At 33.3% G+C, this 24,120-nt stretch overlaps 1 protein-coding gene across 1 annotated transcript in view; it reads left to right on the forward strand.

Moving 5' to 3' along the window:
* Window positions 1-24,120, forward strand: part of Dzip3 (DAZ interacting zinc finger protein 3) — an 89,616-nt gene that overhangs the window by 25,320 nt on the left and 40,176 nt on the right. Inside the window, exons 5-12 of the mRNA XM_004643976.2 lie at window positions 2,036-2,152; window positions 6,463-6,543; window positions 9,855-9,979; window positions 12,727-12,841; window positions 16,495-16,614; window positions 17,935-18,036; window positions 19,360-19,452; window positions 20,182-20,234. Of these exons, the coding sequence (XP_004644033.1) occupies window positions 2,036-2,152; window positions 6,463-6,543; window positions 9,855-9,979; window positions 12,727-12,841; window positions 16,495-16,614; window positions 17,935-18,036; window positions 19,360-19,452; window positions 20,182-20,234 (806 nt within the window). The remainder of the gene's footprint in view (window positions 1-2,035; window positions 2,153-6,462; window positions 6,544-9,854; window positions 9,980-12,726; window positions 12,842-16,494; window positions 16,615-17,934; window positions 18,037-19,359; window positions 19,453-20,181; window positions 20,235-24,120) is intronic.

A 24,120-nucleotide genomic window follows, 5' to 3' on the forward strand; every position in this document is an offset into this window, starting at 1 on the left:
AACATGAAACAGGTATTTTTCATCAAGTATTGATATGTTGAACTTTAAGTCCCTACAGAACATGATGAAAAAACATTTAAAAAATTAAAATATATTTTAAAAATAGGCATAAAGAATTATATAATTCTTATGTTTACACAGAAATCTAATCATATACAACCTTGTAGCAATACAGTCCTGCAACATTCCTTTTCCTGTCTCTTGCCTTCATTCACAACCCCCTTCTTTTTGAACAATCATCTACTCGAGAGACAGCACGGCAGCAACTGGCATGTGATGACAAGCAGCCCATATTCAGAAGACCAGAATGACAGGCACTCCAAGCATGAACGTACTATTATAAATTGCCATCTTCAGTGCATTTGCTTAGTTCACAGGTGTCTGTATATATAGTTGGTCAGGGTGAGAATCATTCCAATTAACTGCTTAATTCAAAAATCTTCTGAAGATTCTCAGGATCATTGCCTTACCCATCTTCTACATATAACTGTATGGCTTGCCTCTATCATGTTTCCTAGCTCTTTTCCTTGTTCTCTTTTCATTGTCTAGTTCTCACTTGTGATTCCTTTTACTTTTTGATTTCTAGTTTCATTGAGCACAATTTGATATTATGTGTGAGATAATTGTGATTTTTTTGCATTTACTTCAGAGTGCTTTTGGGCTATTATTTGGCCTATTTTGGAAACACATGTTATTGAAAAAAACTTTTGTTGGATGGAACATTCTGTAGATAAAATTTGTTTGAGGATTTGATTCAATTCTGATATTTGTATGTTGATGCTTTCATTTGTCACGATGGAATATTAAGGTCTCCGAGTATAATTGTGTTGGAATTTTATCTGATCTTTTATGTCCAGGAGTGTTTGTTTGATGATGATGGATGTGCCATTTTTTACAGCATCTATGTTTATAACTATTTCTGCTGAATTTCTCCCTGAACAATTGTCTGGAAACCTTTACCTCTTCTGAGCAGTTTGGCTTGAAATCCACTTAGTGAGATATTAGGATAGGTGCTCCTCCTCTTTCTGAAATTCCAGTTGCATAGAATATTATTTTTTATCCGTTGATTTTTAATCTGCAATTTTTGGTTAAATATGTTTTATTTATACAACATATTATTAGGTTTTATTTCCTGGCCCATTCTGTTAATCTGTTTCTTTTGATTGGGAAATTAAAACCATTTACATCAGGAATCATTACTGTGAGGTAGAGATCTATTCATGTCATTGCTTTATTTTTCTGTTCCTGGTTTTCTTTTTATCTCCCTTTTTGCTTAAGTACTGACCCTGGATGTTATATTCATTTCATTACACTTTTTGGCATTCTTGGCTTCATTTTCTCTTTCTAGGATTTTCTTGATTATTTTTTTAATGCAGGTTTCATATTCATAAATTTTTCTAAGTGTTATTTATCATAGAAATACCTTAATTTTCTCGTCAATTTTGAAAAATACTTTCATAGGACATGTAAGTCTGAGGTGAAAGGTTTTCTTTTTTTTTTTTTTTTTAAACCCCTTTTAAGACTTGTAACACTTCACTCCATGCTCTTCTGGTCTGTAGAGCTATGCTGAGAAGTGTGCTGTAGCTCTAATGGATTTGCTGTTATTGGTGAGTTGTTGCTTGTCAGTGACAACTTTTTAGCTTCTATCCCTGTGTTGAACTTTTGGTATTTTGACTATGATGTGTTATGAAGAGGATTTTTTTTTAATCATTACAATTAAGTTGCTGCTCTTACCTATGTGTTTCATTTTTCCCATGTATTTGGGATGTGTTCTATTATTTCTGTAAACAGGTTTTGTTAGTGCCTCTTGTTTGACAGGCAGATGAATGCTTTTTGTGCTTTGAGGAAATAGTTACAAGGAGCTTCATTATACTTAAATATTAGAACAGTGTATCTGGCTGGTATGGATTTTTTAAAATCATCTGTTTTCTCTTTTTCTAAATTTTCTACGGTGAGCATATATTTGTATAATATAAATGTATGTAGATATTTGTTTTAACTTATAGAAATGTTTAACTAAATTATTTTTCCACAGAGAGAAGTTGCAGCCAATAGCCAGAATGGGGAAGAAATCGTTCCTGCTTTAACTTTACGGTTTTTAATAACACAACTGGAAACAGCTCTTAGAAGTATTCAAGCTACTAATTATACAGTAGGTCTCTGAAAGTTTTGTGTGATGGATCTGTGTAGCATTTTTCAATGAGAGAACGAGAATGTGTGCCTGTTTTGAAATGTAAGCCAATTTGTGTACTTCTTTTTTATCTCTAAAGAAGGGAACATATCAATTTATTACTTGACACTTTTTGTCTGTGCTTTATATTTTGTCATGCACTATATGTCTTCAGTGAGCTTATTCTAGTCCTCTTCTTTACCAGACCTTTTTTTTTTAATCATAAAGAAACTTAAATTAAGAGTAATAGACTTTCAGACTTAGACATAGAGATTTGTGAACTTCAAAAAAATAAACCAGGCACAAAAATACACATAATACATGACATCGTACCTAAAATATTGAACACCTACAAATGAAATATAGACTGATGGTCACTAGGGACTGAGGTTAGGAAGAGTTAGAGACCTTAATCCAAGGTTGCAAAATTTAGTTAGATAGGAGAATAGTCTTTTCTCCATACACATAACAACAAAGCAAAACAAAACAAAAGAAAACTGATAGCTATGTGAGGCTATACAGCTATTAGTTTGATTTATGCATTCCACAATGTGTACAAATTTCAAAACATTTATGTGGTAAATATATATACTTTGATTTGTCAAAGTAATAAAGAAGCTTCCTATTTTCCCTAGTTATTAATCAGCTTCTATTCTGATATTTCTGTATTTGTAAAAATTGGAACTTCTGTTATTGGTAAACTATTAAAATACATTTATCTATTTAAGATCAAATGATACTTCAGAAATAAATAGAACAACCTGAAGAACGAAAATTATAAAAAATTAGAGCACCATTGGATGTAGTACTCAACATATTTGATCTTTACTACTGAGTAGGGTCAAACAGAAGGATCCCAGGCCAGTTTGGAATTTAACAAAACTCTGTCTCATGATAAAAAAAGAAAGCGATTGAGAGAGATTGAGAGATAGATAGAGAGAGAGAGAGAGAGAGAGAGAGAGAGAGAGAGAGAGAGAGAGAGAGATGTACCTCAGTGGTAGAACCTTTGCCTAGCATTCATAAGAGCCTGGGATCAACCTTTAGTACTGAAGAAAAAAATACAACTAATAAAACAGGACAAGAAAAGGGAAAAAAGTTCTTTATGTAGTTAGATCAGAAAAATAAGTTTTTACATGTGCATAGAAGAAAGATTAAGGTTCCCCTGACCCTTGGTGTGCTGTGCTGGCCACTGAGTCCAGGCATGGTGGAGCACACCTGTAATCCCAGTGCTCTGGAGCCTCAGACAGGAGGATCACTATGAGTCCAATCTGCATAGTGAGATCCTATACAAAATACATAGAAAAAAAAAAAACAGATTAGGATTGTCTTCAAAAAGGACTGTTCTTTAATACTGTCAGGACTAGAATTCTAAGCACTGATACATAATGTTCCACTGGAAGTTTTGGATAGATTAAAAAAATGAAACATAGAAAGAGAAATTTACATCTTATTGTCCCCAGAATTTACTGGATTTTGCATACCTATATTTATTTCCAACTAGATTGCTAGTCAGTGAAATAAATCAGCAGAAAATAAATATTAGCAAGTACCATTGCTTAGCCTTTTTCTATTTAGTAGGCATTACTTCAAAAATGAGTCCTAAACTAGGAAACAGAAGAGCTTACTGAGTACCACTTGTCGGCTGAATTGGAATTGTCATGATCATAGCAGCCTGCATACTGCTTTATCTGCATGATTCTCCTGTCCTTATATCCCATCAACAGGGGAAAACCCTATAGGAGATAGGTGCGGGGTTTTGGGGCAGGTATGTAGTTGCCAATAACATTTGTGTATCCATTTGGTTCTAATGAAATGAAATAGGTTCTGCTAACTGAGATAAGGTGGAAGGAAAGATAAGGGCTTTAAGTACAAGTGTTCTATTTACAGCTTCACATTTCCAGAGCTTTATGCCTTATCATTGCATTGCTACAATTCTACATCTTCTGAAAAAAAAAAGTTTTTATTTAGAATGGTACAGGCTGTGGGCTGTGCTACATGAATCTGGTTTTTAAAAAAATTATAAAATCATAGTTCACACTTATTTAGTACTTGCTATGTGATAGCCACTATTCAAAACACTTTGTTAAGATTGGCACATTTACTCTTTATGATTACTACATCTCATTTTTCTCATTTTATGTTAGGAATTTGAGATAGGTTAAGTAACTTGCTAAATTTAGCTGGTAGTAAGTAGTCAGAGGGATATGCAACTGTAACAGTCTTGGCTTCAGAGTTTAGTCTCTGAGCTAGGACATCGTACTGCCTCTGCACATATGGGAACTTTAAAGTGAAAACCAGTTAGATATTACAGGAAGTTTTTCTTCTGTAATCTTAATCCATTTAGCCAAAAAAAAAGATGTGTCTAACTCCACTGGAGTTTGGAACCAGACTTTTAACTATGGTCAGTTGTCTCAGAAACATGTACTGTTGGTCATAAGAAATATTTTTTTGTGAAAGAATACAATTACATGAGTATAGATAGAAAGGTTATATTCTGTGGATATTTATCATCCTTGTACTTGGAAAAATTTTTATATAGTATAGAGCAATCTTAGTAAAAAGAGGTCACATGACAAAATATGGTTAGAACCTTCAGTCATTGCGTAATTGAGGAGCAAAGAAAGGTAAGATCCTCCAGAGGAACAGAATCTCAGAGAAAATGTAAATAAATAATGTGATCTAATTTATTATAAGATATATATACAGGTGATTTATTATGTGGAATTGGCTCATGTTATTATAGAGGTTAAGTTTCATGATCTGGTGTCTGCTAACAGAAAATCCAGAAAATCTGGTAATATAATTCCTTTCATTCTAAAGCCCTCAGGCCTTTAGAACTCTATTCCAGTCTGAGAGCAAAAGATATGCCCCTTCTCACAGAGAGGTGGACAGCAAAAAATGGCAAATTCTTCCTTTGTACTTACATTATTCAAGCCATAATGAATTGGAAGCTAGCCATGTTCAGGAGGGCAGTCAGTTGTACTGAATCCACTGATTCAAACACTAGTATTTCTGGACATAGTCTCATAGATACAGTCAGAAAAAAATATTTAATCTAGGCACTCTATGGCCAGTTAAGTTGACACACAAAATCAACCACCACAAACAGAATGAAAAATATTTTCTCCATAGGCATTTAACATTTTTTTTCATTTTGAGGTTATTATAGATTTACAGAAATTGAATCTGTGTATACAAAAGTATGGAGAGAGGTCTGTGTGTACTATTCACCCACTTTCTTTGAATAGTTACATCTTACATGCTACAGTACATTATCAAAAGAGAAGACATTGACATTGATACTACTGATATTGTATCCAGGGCCTGTTAGAGTACCTTCATTCACAGGTTTGCTAGAAAGACATGGCTCAGCATGTAGAAGTATGGGAGACCAAAATGTTACAGTAACAAAGATACTTGGCAGATCATAAGGTGGAAAGCCCAGTGGAATCTGAGAGAATCCACTTGCAGGTCTCTGTTTCTTCCCCCATAAAGAGTCAGAGAATACACTCCTTTACCCCCACTCCACATCAAGAAAATGTAGCTACATCATGTGTGATTTTTTTTGGTCAAAAATAGCACATTATACATTCAATGTTCCAAATATTTATTGGAGGCTAATACCTTCTGCTTGCTTTGTGCCAGAATTTCAGATCCCCAAAGAATTTCCCAGGGACCAACATAAATCCTGTTGCAAAGAAGCATCGTGAACCACCTTCTTTGATAGTAGGAACATTACTGAAATCCAAGTTCCCAGATATCTTTGTAGTCAGAACCAACTCTTACTCTCCCTCCTTATCTTTCCTAATCTTTAATCTGTTTCCATCTCTGTGATTTTGCATATCTTAGACTTAATGAAGGAAATAGGCACACATTTTAATTTTTTATTATAGGAATGATAAGTTTTATGTTTATACTATTGTGACAAAACTTACATGGGAAGAAAGGGATTTTGATGTAACATATCATTACATTTTTTAAGGTGGGGGGGGTAGATATTTTTCTGTTCATTATATTATTACTAAAAATGTTCTCAGACCTAAAATAGTATATAATGAGACAAAAATTTTTGGAAGATTTAATGTAACAAAATTTTGCTTTCATTTTCCTGAACCAAATTCCTCCTCTTGGATCACATTATCAAATACATAATATTCTTTATAGAAATATTAAATGGAATACAATGATAATTTTTACTATGTTTAATAAATAAGCAGCCCTAGGATATTTAAACTTGTTATACTCCAAAGTAGCTCATTTTAAAGATGTCTAACATTTTTCTTTCTTTGTAGGCATACCAAATTGATATTGGTTATTACTTGACCCTACTGTTTTTGTATGGAGTAGCACTCACAGAAAGAGGGAAAAAAGAAGTACGTATTAGTTTCTGTGTGTGTGTGTGTGTGTGTGTTGCCCATTATCAATCTGTGTATGTACATTGACTTCATTTTAGCAAATTAAAATGATTTAGAAAAGCTTTCTAAAACACTGAAACCATCTGTGGACTTTTCTGTCCTGTATTTACAATGTAATTATGTCAAAGATTGTATAGTTAAAATAAAAATATATAGAAAGATCTTGGTGTTAGCTGATAGGTTCAATTATTTCAACTTTATTTTAAACCTATCTTGATTCATTTCCTAAGTGCTTATATTATGTATAAAATACAAAATGATTTATAAAACTATTTTTCTCTTAAATGTTTCATTTTCTGCTATAGATTAACCTCTGTGGTCTTTATCTTACCCTTTTTGCAAAATATGAGTAATGCCTTACTTTTTTTTCAAATAAAGTGGGGTGCAAATAAAAATCTGGTAGCTAACTAGAAAATTTCTAACATTTTAATTTTAGCATTATTTGTTCTGATTTTTTTCTTTTCTTTGCAACTTTGATATTTATTTATGTTTTCTGTTTCCAAATCTATAGTCTTTACATGTGCGAAAGGCATTTTAGTCTAAGAGTTGCCAAAGTCCCAACAGTTTCAGCATTGCTGAAAAGTCCAAGTCCCAATCCTCCTCCAAGATCCAAGCAAACTCTTTGCAGTGAGCCCCTGTGCAAAAGAAAAGTTAACCATTTCCAACATTCAAAGGCACAAAATAAACATTACCATTCCAAAAGTTGCAAACAACAGGGGAATACAAAGCACTGGGACCAACACAAGTCCAAAATCCAGCGGGGCAAACATTAAATCCTGTAGTTCCATGTGGAACATCTGAAGCAATCTGTGGCAAATTATGAGTTCCATGTAGCTCCCTCCCTATGGCACTTCTGCTGGTTGTAGCTCCCATGACTTCTCTCCTAGGCTGGCTTTGCTCCCTCCTTGCAGTTTCCCTTAGATGATTCACATTCCTGGCTTTTCCAAACTTCTGGGGTTTCCACCAAATAGGCTTCTCACTCACAGCTTTGCACCCTGTCCTCTCAGAGGCACACTGCCTAGCAACCCAGGCCTTCTTCTGAAATCAAGATGGAAGCCTTTTTAACCTCAGAACTCCTGCATTCTGTAAGTGCCTAAAACCAATGCCACGTGTTTGATGCCAAGGTCTGCTACCAACTAGAGCAGTAGCCAAACTTTCTTCTCTCTTGGATGTAGGCGCCGAGTGCCTGGATCACTGAGCCCTCTGACCCTGATTTCTAGGAATAAATTGTCCATGCCGGCGCTATTGTGGAACCTGTGTGGGCACTGCCACCATTGTGGAACATAGGGCTCCGGAGACTTTTTCCCCAAGGCAAAATCCCTGACCTTTGCAATTCTGAGGCTGCAAAGGATAGAGACCAGGGCCTCCTGTGATGCCCTCAGGCCATCCTTCTCTTGTTCCTGCTTGGCAGTGGAGATCTTCTCAGCTCTTTACTTCTGCAGCTTTATTGGAGCTTCCTTTCTGGCCAAACTCACATTGTAAATCATTCTGCTAAGCTCTTTGTTCTTGATTGTCAACATAAATCTGGCAGAAAGCCCCCAACAACAGCCATGCTACTGCCTTAACATTTGGCTGCTTTGAAATATCTTTTAAAAGATTAATCAGTCCACCACGACTAATCTCAGTCACAGTCAATGTCTCTGGACATGAGCAAAATTCAGACAAACCTTCTGCCAAGCTGTAAAACAAATCATCTGGAGTCCAACAACCAATGCAGTCCTTTTCCCAACAAAAACCTCCTCAGCCTACTCTTTATAGGCAGGATTTCTATCAGCCTTCTGGTTTTCTGAGCTCTGGCCAGAATATCCCATTCAAAACAGCCATAGCTGTTCCAGTGCTTCTCTTGTAGGCAACATCTCAAAACCTTTCCTATCTTTTCCCATAAGCCATTCCAAAAGCTTATAATACACATGGTCAGGTTTAGCCATAGCAACAACCCCAATCCTGGTACAAACTTCTGTCTCAGTTACTCTTCATTCATTGCTGGGATAAATACTTGACACTCAAAATGAAGGAAAGGTTTACTTAGCTCACAGTTACTGGAGGTTTCCATCCATGCTGCTGGCTCCAAGGCAGACTGGCACATGGTACAGGTTAGCTTTTCATGTCAGTGAAAGGCAGCAAAACAGTAATAGCAAAAGAGAGGAGTAACAGCAACAATGGTTACAGAGAGCAAGTCTGTCTCTTTGTCTCTCTTATATTCAGGCTATCAGCCCCAGGCTGGGTGTAGCATTCACACACATAATCCCAGCAGTACTCGGACCCTCAAGCCCAGTGGATCATGAGTTAATCACAAACTCTAGAAGTAAGTCCACCCCATGACTTACATGAGGCTTTGGGAGAACAACTAGACACAAACCATAACAACCTGGTTCTATATATTTTAAGTAATTTCCTGCAATTCAAATTATTAATGTTTTAGATTTGAAAATATTTTTAAACAAGGTCATCTAGCATTTTAATATGTTTTCCAGAGAAAGCAATGCCATTGTTCATGTGTTATTATGACTGAAACATCTGTTACAATTGATATAGATCTTTATTTCTGCATCACTTGTGATAAACATTTGCTTCCCCCAAAAAGACTAAAGCCATTTCTTAGCTGAGTTCAATGGCACATGCTTGTAATCCTAGCACTCTGGAAGACTCAGGCAAGAGAATGTCAAGTTTGATTCCAACCTCCAAAATTTACCAAGACAATGTGGCCCTGTCTCAAAATTTTAAGAAGTACTGGGGATATAGTTGCCCTTTGCTATGTAAAAGCCCTGGATTCAATCTATAATGCCAAATACTATTAAAAAAGCCATTTATTTTCTATTTGGAAAATTAGAAGATTTGTGTTGCAACTAGAAAACCTGAAAAGAATTGAGCTTTAATCCTTTCAGAAAGCCCCTATTTTTCCAAGTAATAGTTATCTCTTTTATATAAATAGTTACAATAATTTTTCATTTTGAAGGCTGATGTTAGATATTTATCAATAAATACTTTTGGTACCACATAGGTTATCTGTGTGATCACATACAGAGATAGTAAGATTAGAGAGCCAAAAAAAAAAATGACAGGATGACAGTATCACTGTTAAAATTGCCATAGGGGCCGGGGACATGGCTCAGTGGAATAAGTGCTTCACTGGCAAGCACAAGGACCTGAGTTCAATCTCCAGTTCTGAAAAAAAAAAAAAAAGTTGCCCTAATTTCATCTTTGGGAAATTTTTTTATTGTTAAAAAAATGTTTTTCACATCAGCCAAACCTAGTTTATGTTACTACAGGATTATACAGAAGCTGAAAATAAATTCCTGGTGATGAAGATGGTGATTCAAGAAAATGAAATTTGTGAAAACTTTATGTCTTTAGTCTATTTTGGACGTGGTTTACTTCGATGTGCTCAAAAGAGGTAAAGATTTCAATTAGTAGGTAGATCTTTAGTGTTAACTTTCAACATTGTAAAATGAGAATAAGGAGTAACAGTATATGAGAGATCATGGCCTTTTGTGCATGCAGACTGTTCTTTTTTATATTTTCCTATAGATAATTTCCTTAATATACTTGAAAAATATTAAATAGCAAACTTAACAGGCTGTGGCGGTCAGAAGCAGCCAGTCATTGACATATGAACTTAGGTTTTGGAGTCAGACAGACTAGAATCCACATACATTATCTTTCACTTACCCTATGAAAATTAATACTGTTAACTTTTATGTTATTAATTCCTGAAATGGAGCTAATAGTACTTTCCCTATCAGGGATGTTACAAGTGGTTAACAGTAGTGAACACAAAATATATAATACATAATAAATGAATGATGGTTACAATTTTTAATACTATCACCAGTGAGTTAGGATGGTTGTCCAAAGTATAAGTTTACTTATAAAGAGTTGAAAGGGTACAAATGCTGAGCTTGAGGAATATTAGTTATTTTGTATTTTAAGAAAGTGAAATTGTACAGAAGAAGCTACATAGATTACTTGTTTACTTCCTAAATAGAGATCCTTAGGCTTTGTATTTTATTTACTGAACAGATATCCTAGTCCAGACACTGTTAGTTGGTGGAGAGTAATTTTTACCCTCATGTAGCAGGCAGTATGGTGAAGGATATCAACTTTAATAAAATAATCATTAATAAAATATTCAATTATGAAATGCAGTGTATGTTAAGATATGTTAGGGACTATGTAGTGAACCATACAAGCCTTTATTATAACTCCACCCTGGATTTAAGAATCAGAAATCTTCAGAAAATATTGGTTTAGTGAGATTTGTGGGATAAATTAGAGTTTACTTGTGCAATTCCTATGAATTATTATTGGTGGACTAAATTATACCTAAAAGTGTCACCTGCATTGTAGTTTTTTATTTTGTTCATTCTATCTCCTTGGCATGCCTTTTTTCATTAAGCTATTTAAAATTTAAAGTCTTCCCACTTTCTGGGTCTGATTAATATATATCATACCATCCATTTGTTATGCTTCACAAAAATAGATAATGAAAATCTCTTCAGTCTATATTGTGACAGAATAAGAGAATTAACATAGCATGAGGCAAGACAAAAATTGTGTACTACTGTCCTTCCTTACCACTACTTTTTATAATTTTTATACAAACTACTTTTTAATGTCTTTACTTACAGGCATTGGAAAGAATTCATTTTGTAGATTACTGCCACATACAACTCAGCTCTATGGTAGCATCGTTGTTTTCATCCCTGTCCTCTAGAGGACAACCCATGACTGAAATTCTCAGTCACTGTGTCCTCTGTGCTCTGTATTAAATGAATTCCTGTGAACCTTCCCAGGAATATTGTCTACATTGTCTAGGGATGGGTACTGTGTTGTTTGTATATTCTTTGTGGTGCTGGACTTGAACTCTGAGCCTCATGCATGCTAGCCTTTTGCTCTTATTACCAAGCCACATCGTATGCCAATTTCTGCTTGTATGTAGTAAGTCCATTCTAACATTATTACCTCTGTGTGTGTGCTGTCTAATTTTTATCTCGGTCAAGAAATTTTCTGCATTTTTACTCCACTTGCTGTAGGCCATTATTTTATACAAGTTTTTAGGAGCCTTTTGGCAGCGTATTAAGACTGGCTTCAGGGGTCTTTTCTAGGAAAGTATAGGTTGAGTTCTTAAGAATTGTACCTTATTAGTATAACTTCATTATCCAGTTTTGTCTGTACCCATTGGTTTATACTTTTAATACTCCCCTGGTGTTTCTGCCTGTATATGTAGGTTCTCCAGTTCTTATAATGAACAGTTTCTTTCCTGGCCATGACCTCTGTTTTACTACTTGGTCCCTCTTTTGCCTAAACCTACGCATACTTTTCTGGAGGACAGGAAAGATAATGAAACAGAAAGACATCTTTTGCTATATGCGTCTCTGATAATATTTTTGTGTAGTGTCTACTTAATGAGAGGCAGCTTTCCTGCAGCAAAGAAGAGGTCTTTGCCAGTAGGTTATATAGAAAGAATTGAAAACTCAATGTTTCTAACTGCTTTCACTTAAATATCCTCATTTTATCTCTCTGAGTCTGCTCATTTCTATCAAAGCCCTGATTATAGTATAGTCCTATTAAGGCGCTACATTTGAATTCCTTTGAATTATTAAACACTTATGACTAAATTCTGGGTAATAATCCTGATAGTAACAGTATGAGTTGATAGTAGCAATCTGTGGAGGCTGTAGGTTTGCTCTCATTTGTAAGTTGCTCTACTTTATGATTATATCTATCCATATTTAGAGAACAGATTATTTGTAGGATTATAGATGAGAATCTCTTTTAATGCTGCCACACAGGTCATTGTTTTTCAGTGTTTCCTAAATCAATAGTTGCTGACATATGCTTATTCTTTTTCTTCAAGGCCTCCAAGACAGGTAATACAAGCCAAAAAAATCTACCATTCCTTAATTGTAATGGCTTCCACACTGTTCATAACTACTACATAATCTATTGCCTCCCCTCCACCTGTATTTCATCCCACTATACCACAGGTCAGAGTCCTAAGTCCTAGTATTAATACTTGTATAGCATGCCAGATGCTATGACCACTGTACTTACCACAAAAGGGTTACTTTTTACCTCACTGATAAACTGTACATTTCTAGAGTGCGCCTCAGACTAACCTTATTCTAAAATCCCTTGCAGATATAATGGAGGATTGCTAGAATTTCATAAAAGCTTACAAGAAATAGGAGATTTAAATGATCCTTGGTTTGACATAGATCCTACAGAAGAGGAAGATTTACCAACAACTTTTAAAGTAAGAAATAACTTTTTATCTGTGACTAATCAGAATTATCTTTGAAAAAGTATTATTTAAGCTAGATACATGATATTCTATAGGAAGCATATTCTGTTATTAGAAATTAGCTTTTCAGAGAAGAGGATTTGAGCTTTTATTACCTACAGTGCAATGTATGATTCAACAAGAAAGAAAAATGTAGTAAGCAAGATGAGAAGATTAATATCTGTGCTAGTCTAGTCTTTATATGGTTGGAGTCAAATGTAATAGTTGAATGCATTTTTAAAAATTTATGTTTATCATTACTTTATTATTAATTTGTAAGGTAGTAAATGCTTTGTTCATAGAACTTGGAAAAAAATGCCCAAAGATAAAAGTAAAATTTACATATATTTGTTCAAATAAAAAAGACATTATTAGCCTTTTTTTCATCTTTTCTACATTTTTTTTCTTTTCTTTGTGCAACTGGGATTGAACCCAGGCATCTGTACTGTGCTACATCCAAATCCTTTTTTATTGTTTTGTTTTGAGACACGGCTTTGCAAGTTGTTCCAGCAGGGAATGAGCCTTTTATTCTCCTGCCTCAGCCTCCAAGAGTGCTGGGATTACAGGCATGTGTCACCAGTCTTGACTAACATTTTCATTTATGTCTTTCCACACAGACTTACATGTGTAAATACTTGATACCTTTTATTTTTTAAAATTGGTTTAATGTTAGATGTTTGCATTTGTGTTCTAGAAATATATAGTATTTTGATTTCAGTAGATTGTTATAGAACATTATTTTCACATAATTCCTCATATAACTGTAATTAACCCAGTCTGTAGTTGAACATTTAGTTTATCATAAATATTGTACTTTTTTATTCTAACAAAAGGTGATCTTTGCATATATTTCACATCATTCCATTAAAATTAACTTTTAAGGGTGAAATTATGAATCAAGTATTTTCCTACTTGTAAAGTTACTGCAATTGTTTGTACATGGCTTCTCAGAAAAACTGTGCCACTTTATATTATTAAGAAAATATCAGAGTGTCATTTTCCCATACCTCTTTGTTGTTCTTTATCTTTTGGGTAAATTTTATTCAAAGCTATGTAAGATGTAAGTCACTTTAATTTGTTTAACATGAATATAGCTATACCAGGTTGTTGTTTATGGTTAATATCTGAGTGACATCTTTTTAAATTTTCACTTTAAACCGTCTCAATCCTTATGTTTTAGCTAACTTTCAGACCAAAACCACTCCTCAAAATAAAGAGAGATATTTCATAAAAATAGAAAATTTAGTTATTCTGGGCTATGACATCTCAAAATGCATGTAGCTCTTATTATAGATCCTCAGATTATATGACAAAATTGACAAAACTAAAAGGCAAATTAAAGGGCAAGGGACATAGCTCTGGGGCATAAGTGTCTGTCTTCCTGGCAAGCATAAGGTCCTGAGTTCAATCCCCAGTACATAAATAAATAATGAAAGAGAAATTAAAAAGTCTCAATTATAGTAGACTATTTGTATTATAATGTACTCAGTAATAGACTATACAGACTTTTTGGGGCACTGTCAAGATAATCATGATTTTTAACTTTGATTTACTATACTTTTTTAGAAAATAAACTTCTCAACCTGTCTAAAGCTGACCCTACTTCGTCCTTTTACTCTTTTTGTTTTCCTTTTGCAATATTCTCTTATTGTCTGAACTCTTACAATGAATTTTTATTTTGTAACATATGCAGTTTGCCAAAAATTTTTTTTAATTAATTAATTTATTTACTTTTGACTTTATGGCAGCTTCTACAGGGTGTATAGGGTCTCACTATATAGACTGAACTCATAGTGATTCTCCTGTTTTCAGCCTCCCAAGTGCTGGGATTACAGGCGAACCACCACGCCCAGTCTCAATAGTATCCTTAGCGCACCCCCACGGCAGGGCCGGCAGGGTGTGTAGGGGGTTGAATCCTGACTTCTGCACTTTGCCTAAGCAGACACTTTAGTTTGCTGAGCTGTCTGGCCAGCCTTTAAATTTTTTTAAAGGACTTAATAATTAAGTTTCTGCACTGTCATCTCTTAATTCCTGGAGGTAACTTTGACTCTTCTGAACATTTTCCAATTAATACAGACACACCTTCATAGACCTGTGCTCTCTCTCTCTCTCTGTCACACACACACACACACACACATACATACACACAAGTTATTGTCATATTTTATTGGTAGGTTAAATTCTTATTAAACTGACCTCACCCTGGAAGCTCTCATTATTTTTCTCTTATGTAGAGTAAACTCTCGTGTGTCTTAGAATTCAAGTGTTCCTCTTTTTGGATTAACTCTCTTGTTTCAGTGGTGCAATTACTCCAGCAGCTTCCCATAAATGAGTGCTTGCTTGAGATGTAATTTTTTTGGTAAACTTTTAAGTGTCAAAATAATTTACCTTTGGGGTACTTCATATGTATTTTGCCTGGGCATAGAATTATAAGTTGGAAATAATTTTTTCTTTCTAAAAGTATTTTTGTCATCTTTTGTTTTATAATATTTATTATTTTGAGGAAATCTTATACTACTCTGATCTTCAAAACTTTACATGTGATTTGTTTTATACTTTTTCTATTTTTGTTTTAAGAGTGTTAAAAGAAAATCCTTAGTGCCTGCAATGTTCAGAACTAGTTTTTCATTCTGGCATATTTTCTTGATTTATGTGCTTACTCCTTTTTGTTAATTTTTCCTTTACTCTGTGTTTATCTTATTCTTTACATAATGGACTGATTCTGTAGTATTATTTCTTTCATAATTTTTATCTTTTTATTTGTTGTGCCTTCTTTCTCAACCTTTCCTACATTTGGCAGATATTCATAAAACCTATGGAAGATTATTTGTTGTATCATATACCTTTAAAAAAGATATTAAAAAAATCTTATTGGAAATTTATCTTTCTAAGAATAAGTATTAAAGACTTTGTCAATCTCCTATCTAAGACCTATGTGTTGCACTAACATTTATCAGCATTTTAATTGTGAAATTATATTAAAGTTGTAACGAGATGGAGGGAAAGGGGAAGAAGGAAGAAAGGGGTTGAAAAAAGAGAATTAAAATGTATAGTGTACATGTACCAACTTTATAGAAGTAAGATAAACATATTTACTGCAAACATTTATTAATGAAGCATTTTGAAAAATAAAATTAAAAGAGGAAATGTATTTCTATACATTCTATTTCTACTATGCTTTGCTTGTTATCATAGTGAATGATATATTGTACCACTATAGTGATTCAACTGCCAATATATCATCCCAGGATCTGATTCTGGGGTGTGTGTGTGTGTGTGTGTACATATATATACGTGTGTGTGTGTGTGTGTATATATATATATATATATAATGTAATTTTGATAGGAGCATGCTAAGTGTTATGGTATAGGTTAGGATGATTAAGTATTGTTCCAAACATGCACATATCTCCCTTTGTATCATTCAGTCAGAAATATAGTATTTCTGATTTAGGAACTTATTTATATATCGGTTATTATGAATGAGGGAAATGCATTCTATAAGTTTTTTTTAAATGTATACTAGTTCTTCAAAAAAGTATTTAGTATGGACAAACATTAGAAATATTATTGTCTTAATTTGTAACTACTAATTCATGAAAATTCTTTTTACTTTTAAAATCTAGGATCTCCTCAATAATTTTATGAAGACAACTGAAAGTAATATAATGAAACAGACCATTTGTAGTTATCTAGATTGTGAGAGGTCTTGTGAAGCTGACATTTTAAAGAACACGAATTATAAGGTACTATAATTACCAATTAATTATTTATTAAATGTGATTATAAAGTTAAAAGTAGCTAATTTAATTGTAGTACCTCTACAGTTGAGAAGTTGTTTGACTATCTCTGAGATATATTGAGTCAATAAAAATGTATTGATTTTGGTCAGGTTTTTGTAACATGTACTTCAAAACTTATACCTATAATCATGCAGTGAAAATAATCTAAAAACTTGTTCATAATTAGAAATATTAAATGTTGTGAATAGTAGCATTTCACTTAAAAGGTAGATTTCTATTCCTCAGTAATTATTTAATTGATTATGGTGTCTTCTATAGGTCTTTGTGAGTATGTGATGGAGTAAGACAGGAGGGAGGAGTTAAGCCAGTTTTGATTTGAAGAACCCTAGTTGATGTACTTTTAGTAGATCTCTTTGGATTAGTCAGAAGAAGACTGAAATCACAAGATGGAATAAGATGTGACCATCAGTACAAATTAGACCTCACTTTAAAAGACAATTGGAACTTCATTTCCAAGGCATAATGTAGTACAGCCTAGGGAAGGTGAATAGAGACAGCCAAGATGTGTTCATTAGGGTGAAAAGATTGCTAAATTGATTCAGGTGCAGTGATCAGGACCAGGCATATTCTTTTTGATTTAGATGACCTAGTCATATGGTCCTAAATTTTTTCAGGAAGGGTGCAGGATTCCAATTAAATGAATAGCTGCAACAGAAAGTCCTAAATATGCAGTTTAGAGTTTCCTCGTAATCTAAGCAGGATTCCTATTAAAAGGAACTGGTATCTTTGCTAGCATGTTTACAGTTTTAAATACAATACTGAGGTAACACAGTAGCTCAGGTGCTGTTACCAAGGGAACAACTCTGAACTGTGGGTTATAGGTAACAGAAGAGATTGGAAGAACAGTGGTGTGGAGTTGGAACTGGAGAAAAAGACGAACATGAAAATGAAGACTAAGAGTAGACCATATATTCCTCTAAAGATATAACTTGTTTAGTTTCTACTATTTTGTTTTAAAAATCACTGCTTCATTTTATTAAAGTCAAAATTTTTCAGTCTTTAAAGATGTAAAGTTCTTTGGTGATCATAATCTCTGCTGGTAAATTTTGAATGCTGTATAAAATCCTTAACTTGGGGCTGGGGAGGTGGCTCAGTGGAATAAGCGCTTCCCTGGCAAGCACAAGGGCCTGAGTTCAATCTCCGGTTCTGCAAAAAAAAAAAAAAAATCCTTAACTTTAAAAATTATTTGAGGTAACCTTTTTCTGTAGCCATGTTGCTATTTCCATTATAAACAGCTTACTTTCTTCCCCCTCCCTCTGCCAGGGTTTTTTTCAGTTAATGTGCAATAAAAGTTGCTGTGTTTATTTCCACAAAATTTGTTGGAAAAAATTCAAGAATTTAAAATATCCAGGTGAAAATGATCAGGTATTATATTTTCTTTCTTAAGCTTTACTGTGGCATTTCTTCCTCTTCTCTTTATGTCCTTTACTTTTTCATTTCTTTGTATTTACATTTTGTTTTCCTTCTCCTTTTCTTCCTCAGTTCTCTCTGAAGCTTATCTCCTCACCATACTAATTCATAATCATTTAGTAAAGAGCTCTTTGCAGAGGATATTTTGTTAGTTGCTTTATTTACCGATTTCTATCAATTTGTTTTCTTCACTCTAGAAGTTAGTTAATCCTTAAGGGTAGAAATAATGTTACATATGTTCCAATGAAAGATACAGAATCAAAGAGTAAAACTGCTTAAGAAAGGATAATTACATAATTCTTAAAATTATTTTTATTTTACGGGTGAGAATAAAGAAAAGCTTCCATTTCCATATTTGGATTTGTTTATATTGTATTAGTTATATGATAAATTAAGCTGTTTACCACTGGAAGTGAAGTGAAAATCAAAGCCCAGTTCTATATTAATTAATCTTCAGTGAGCTAATAATGATAAATTGAGTCTATTACTTTTGGTTCTGTAAGGTTTTCATTGTACAAAACCAAAAATTTTATAAGTCATTGCAATAAAGTACAAAGATCATTGGATATGGAATTGTAGATCTGGGCTCAAGTTTAGACGAAGCCGCTTATTAATTTTATTACATTTAGTCTGTAATTTAATTACTTGGTCTAATTTTTCTGTTCTAAAGTAAGGATAAGGTAAACCTTTGTTAATTTATTGTAAATGTAAACAGATAAAACAGGTGAGCTAGCACTGCAAACTGTAAAAATAATCATAAGGAATTATTACTCAGTTTTTAAAATGCTGTGAAATACTTTATAGTTTCTTTGATTGTTTTGGCAATGAATGTCAATCATCTTTAGAAGGAGAAATGAAAGAAACATGAATAGCTTAACCAAAGGAAATAGCAAAATCAGAACCAGAGAATGTAACTTCTCTTTTTTTTTTAGAATGCTCACTTATTCTCTGGAATCCTGAAGTATCCAGTATCAATATTTTTAAGTGTTTGCTTAATTAGTACATCTACCTGAAGTTATTTTTTGTGGAGCAGGAAGTATATTTTAGCCTGTAATGTGTCTCCTTAAATATTTTATACTAGAAATGATCAGAGAAGACAGTGAAGTTATATCCAACTGATGCAGGACATAGATGTTCTCTGGACAACTAATTCAAATGTTTAGTTATAACTTTCACATTACCATATTACAGCAACTGCTTCTAACTTTATGGGAATGTACTCAAATTTATACATTAGTGAATTGTCTATTTTTATTGTTTTTCTATTAATAACTTTAGAGTTTTAGTGGGAAAAAGTGTTTGAAGGAAGGATGCACAGGTGACATGGTAAGAATGCTACAGTGTGATGTACCTGGCATTGTTAGAATTCTGGTAAGTATCTTTTTCTTGCTTTTATTGATGACCTTTACTGGAACAGTATTTTTGACTTAAAACAGATTTCGAAAGCGTAATAATAAGATCCTAGCTGTGTATTCTTTGATGATGACTAGCTCTTCTGTCCTTTCTAGTCCTATGATTTATGAAAAGTAGTCTTTAAGAATAAGAAAATTTAAAAATACAAATACAGAGAAACAATTAAATTTGCCCTGAGTGTACCAATGAGATTATCATGAACCAATAATTATTATTTTGTTCTGTTCCACCTAAGATTAAAAATAATTTTAGACTTTCTGAATCTATTGTACTACATGAATGTCTTCCTATGAATATATCTATACATAGATACTACAGAGGGCAGAAAAGCTCTTATACACTACTTTATAATAGTAAAATTATACTATTTTATAATTAATGAGGTATCATGTTAAATTTTCAAATTACAATATACCAAAATTATAAATAGAAATCTTACTTTATCCTATTTTTGTATTTTAAATTTGACATTTAAATCTTATAGTGGTGTAAAGTAGAACAGCTTTTTAAGTGTACTCTGCTTTATTATTTTTAAAAAGATTATATGTTGCTAACCATTCTGTTTTATTTATATCTACTATGGCTCTATTATTACTATTTTTTTTCAAATATTAAGACTAAGAAGTTAACATGAAAGAATTTTGGAAATTTACTTAGGGCTTTTTTTTTTTTTTTCATCATTTGCAGTTTGAAGTTGTGAGAAAAGATGAACATATAACCATTGAAAATTTAGGAGCAAGGTAAGCTGGAAATAAAATTTTATGTTACTATTTCATATATGTGTATATGTATATGAATTGCTCTTAGTACATTAATTTTTGTCTGTATTTTGGAGAAGAGTTCTACAGGGCTTTCAGGGACTCGTTACTAGAGCAGACTTGTAATGATTCTCCTTTTTAAAGCCTCCCAAGTGCTCAGATTATAGGTGCATGCCACCAAGCCTTCTCATTTGCCATCTCAGTGTGCTCTGGGACAGGCCAGCTCAGCAGGCCCAGGGATTGAACCCCTGGCCCCTGAACGTTCTTGCAGGCACTTTAATCCACTGAGCTATTTGGCCTGCCCTATATTATTAAATTTTAAAGAAGGAAGTATTAGATGTATTAAAAATCCTATTGCATCATCTGCTATTTATTTCACTCTATTCCCATTAATATAAACATTTATATTTTAAAGCAAAAGACAAAAAAGCATATGAATATTTTTCTCTTAGGTGTAAAGTTATCCTTTCTTAGAAACAAAATATACTTGCTTTAAAATTATGAAGTTATTCTGACTGCTTTGACCAGTCTAGTCAAATCATGTAACTGTTGTAAATTTATGAATGAGTTATTTTATTCTTCTGTTCTCATACTTAGAAATTTAGGTTCTGATTGGTAGGTCCAACTGCCCCTTTCCAAAATTGTAACTTAACTTTTTAAAGTTTAAATTGTATTGAAGAGAATAATTTTTAAAGGATTATTAGAGAACTTTTTTCAGCTTACAGTTTATTGCCTTTCTTCAGTCCCCTTTTCAAAAAAGTTTGAAATTCACTGAGTCAGAAAAAGCAAGTCAAAGAGAGGTTAAGATGGGAAAGCTGATTGAAGGAAATAAATGCATAATTTTTCAGTGAGTAAAATCGTATCTGTCATATCAACTAGGCAAGTTTACATGCTGGTATTTAGAAAATGACTAAAATATTAAAAATCATGTTATATTAATCTATTTTAACTCATACTATGTTCAGAGTTCTGTGTAGGGTGTGGTTTTATTTCTTTTTAGGGATAGTTTGTAATAGTAAGAACTGTCCCTTATGTTAGTGACTTACATATGTACAAATTGAAACTGTAAATTGTGAACACTGGAAAGCACCATGGTGACACAGAATATAAACATCTTAGTAATATATTAAAGTGAATGTAAAAGGAAGTTAAAATTACATTACTGTGAAACTCATCTTATAACTCTAGGTTCAGCTTTGGATATTTCTATTAGTGGGTAAGAGCTTTGAAAACACTGCACATTTCTGTTCAAGCCAGAATTATTATTTGTAATTTATTCAGCTTGGCAATTGCTTATGACTTAGGGGATTGATAACATGGTATAACATAGTTTGAAATTATTTATACACACTATTTTTAAAAATCATCTACTAGATGAAACAATAAAACTACCTTTACTAAAAAAGAATAAAAAAAATAAATAAATTAAAATAAAATTATGAAGTTAGGTTTTTATGACTACTTCTGAAGATTCTTATCCCTTGAAGTTTATTCAAGACTCTAAACTTAACTCACAGTGGTAATCTTTGTGTTGTTTATATGAGAAAACTTTAGTGATAAGTAATTCACACAGAGAAAAAGATGGACTCCAAGCTAGGTATTCAGAGATGTATAGAGTGTTGCGAATAAAATTAGAATTTATTATAAGCAGTTCTTATAACTGATTGATTTTTTTATTTAAAATATAAATATGTACAATATTCAGTCTACACAAGGAAATCTATGAAAATCTAACACCTTAGTTTCCCCCTACATGTTAATGAAATCCAAATCTGTATGTAGCACAGATCTCTGTATTAAAACTTAGACCTGTACATCTGTCTGCATCCTAAATATCTCTACCTTTATTTTTCTCAAATCAGCCTGTCCAAAACGGAACCCTTGATCCTTCTTTCCAACACTGTCCTGTAACTCTGTAAGACCTTGTCTGCTTTACCTGCCCCTTTTTCTAAACTAAATGAGATTATCATTATTTCTTATTTGAAATTGTGGAATGGGTTCTTAACATGTCTGTTTGTATCCTTGCATTTCTCTAGTCTTTCTGTTTATATAACTGTCAATGGGACTTTTCTTAAATAAAACTGAAATATATCACTTCTGTGCTTGCAAATTTTTCCAAAGTTTCATGCTGCTTTAAAATTGAGATTTCTTGCCTTCATTCTTCAGTCGTCTTGAAACCCACTGAATTTATTATTTTAGTTTGTATTTTTTGTGTTTTAGGACAGGGTCTTTAGGGTCTCACTATGTGGATCTGACTTGTAGTGATTCTCCTGTTTTCAGCTTCCCAAGCACTGGGATTACAGGTGTGTGCTATCATGCCCAGTCTCAATCGCAGTCTCAGTGCACCCCAGGGATGGGGCCAGCAGTGCAGGCTGGGGATTGAACCCTGGCCGCTGTGCTCTGCCCAAGCAGGCGCTTTATCTGGTGAGCTATCAGGCTGGCCCACAACCCACTGAATTTAGTAGTGTCATCTCTTGCTCTCACTGTATACTGAGCTTCTCTCAAGATATATACTTTATACCACCCATACTAAGCTGCTTTTAATTTCTTCATTATGTCCTTTTATAGAATCTCCAGATTTTTAACTGGAAATGAAACTGCTTTACTATTTTACAGCTTGCATAAAACACTCTGCTCCTTTATTTTTATCTAGTTAAAACTTCTATAAAGCCTTACCTCAATGAAAGTAGATTTTTTTAAAATTAATTTTATTGAGAAATAGCACTGAGACAGTTTCAAAATAGGTTAGTAGTATAGTTACAATAATTAATACATTGCATATTGTTGTCTTCATAGTAGTTATTCATAGTACAAGATGCAGATATGATATCTTGTCTAAATACTATTAATAAATATCTTTCTTCTCATTGAACTAAGAGAAAGTAGCTGTATCCTAACTATTTTGTATATTTTGTATATACAGATATACATATATTATTTCACTACAAAATGGTCCTTCATTTATATCTCCCTTTTTTGTTTACTTTTGTCAGAGAAGGGTATTCCATCACTATTCAAATATTGTAGGTGTGTGAATTCAGCAAAATATTCTGATAAAGTTCAGTAGTCCAAAATAGTAGTGGGCTTTCTGTAAGACTGACAATGTCAGAAGTTGTTGACTTGATTCTTTTACAGCTCGGTATATTAATATGGCTTTACTTTTTATACCTCATTTTTATACTTTTCTGCTGAATGGTTAAGACCAAGATAAAGCAAGACCTATATAACAAATAATGTAACTTTTGTATCTGACAGAGTCAGTCAAATCCCCTCAGGATTTACCCTGAAACCCTATACAACAGTTTGTAGATCATTTGTCAGTGTCAGCCATGTGGGTGAGTCATGGCCATTGCTTGATTGATTTGCTTTCTGTTAAAATAGATGTTTTCTTCATGCATTCCTCCTAGTTCTATGAAAACATTTACTGGCTGTTATACTTTATTTGCTATCTTTTTCATTTGACTCTAATTTCCTGGAGGGCAAGAGCTTTATTTTGCATGTGGCATAATGCCTGGCGCATAGGTGGAACTCAATAAATATATGGATGTAGAGATTCTGAATTTCTTATTCTCTAATATAATGTTTTTGTTTTAATCTGTAGTTAACTTGACTAAATGTGAATTGTGAACTCTGTTTTTAGGGGCCAGTAACTCCAGCCTCAATCGAGACTTGTCTTTATCTACCTATTTTTTTATGTCACTTTTGTGTTCAGTGTTCAGTCAGAGATATAGCTCAGAAGAATTTGGAGCTTTCTTTTCTGTCTTTCCTTTTTAGGATTCCTCATCTCTTTACTGGCCATATTTCTACAGCTTCAATGGTTTTTACTTCTTCCACCAAACAGGCTTTGATCTACATGACATCATTTTTA

The sequence above is a fragment of the Octodon degus genome, unplaced genomic scaffold (assembly GCF_000260255.1).
Source record: "Octodon degus isolate 3935 unplaced genomic scaffold, OctDeg1.0 scaffold00187, whole genome shotgun sequence".
Taxonomy (NCBI): domain Eukaryota; kingdom Metazoa; phylum Chordata; class Mammalia; order Rodentia; family Octodontidae; genus Octodon; species Octodon degus.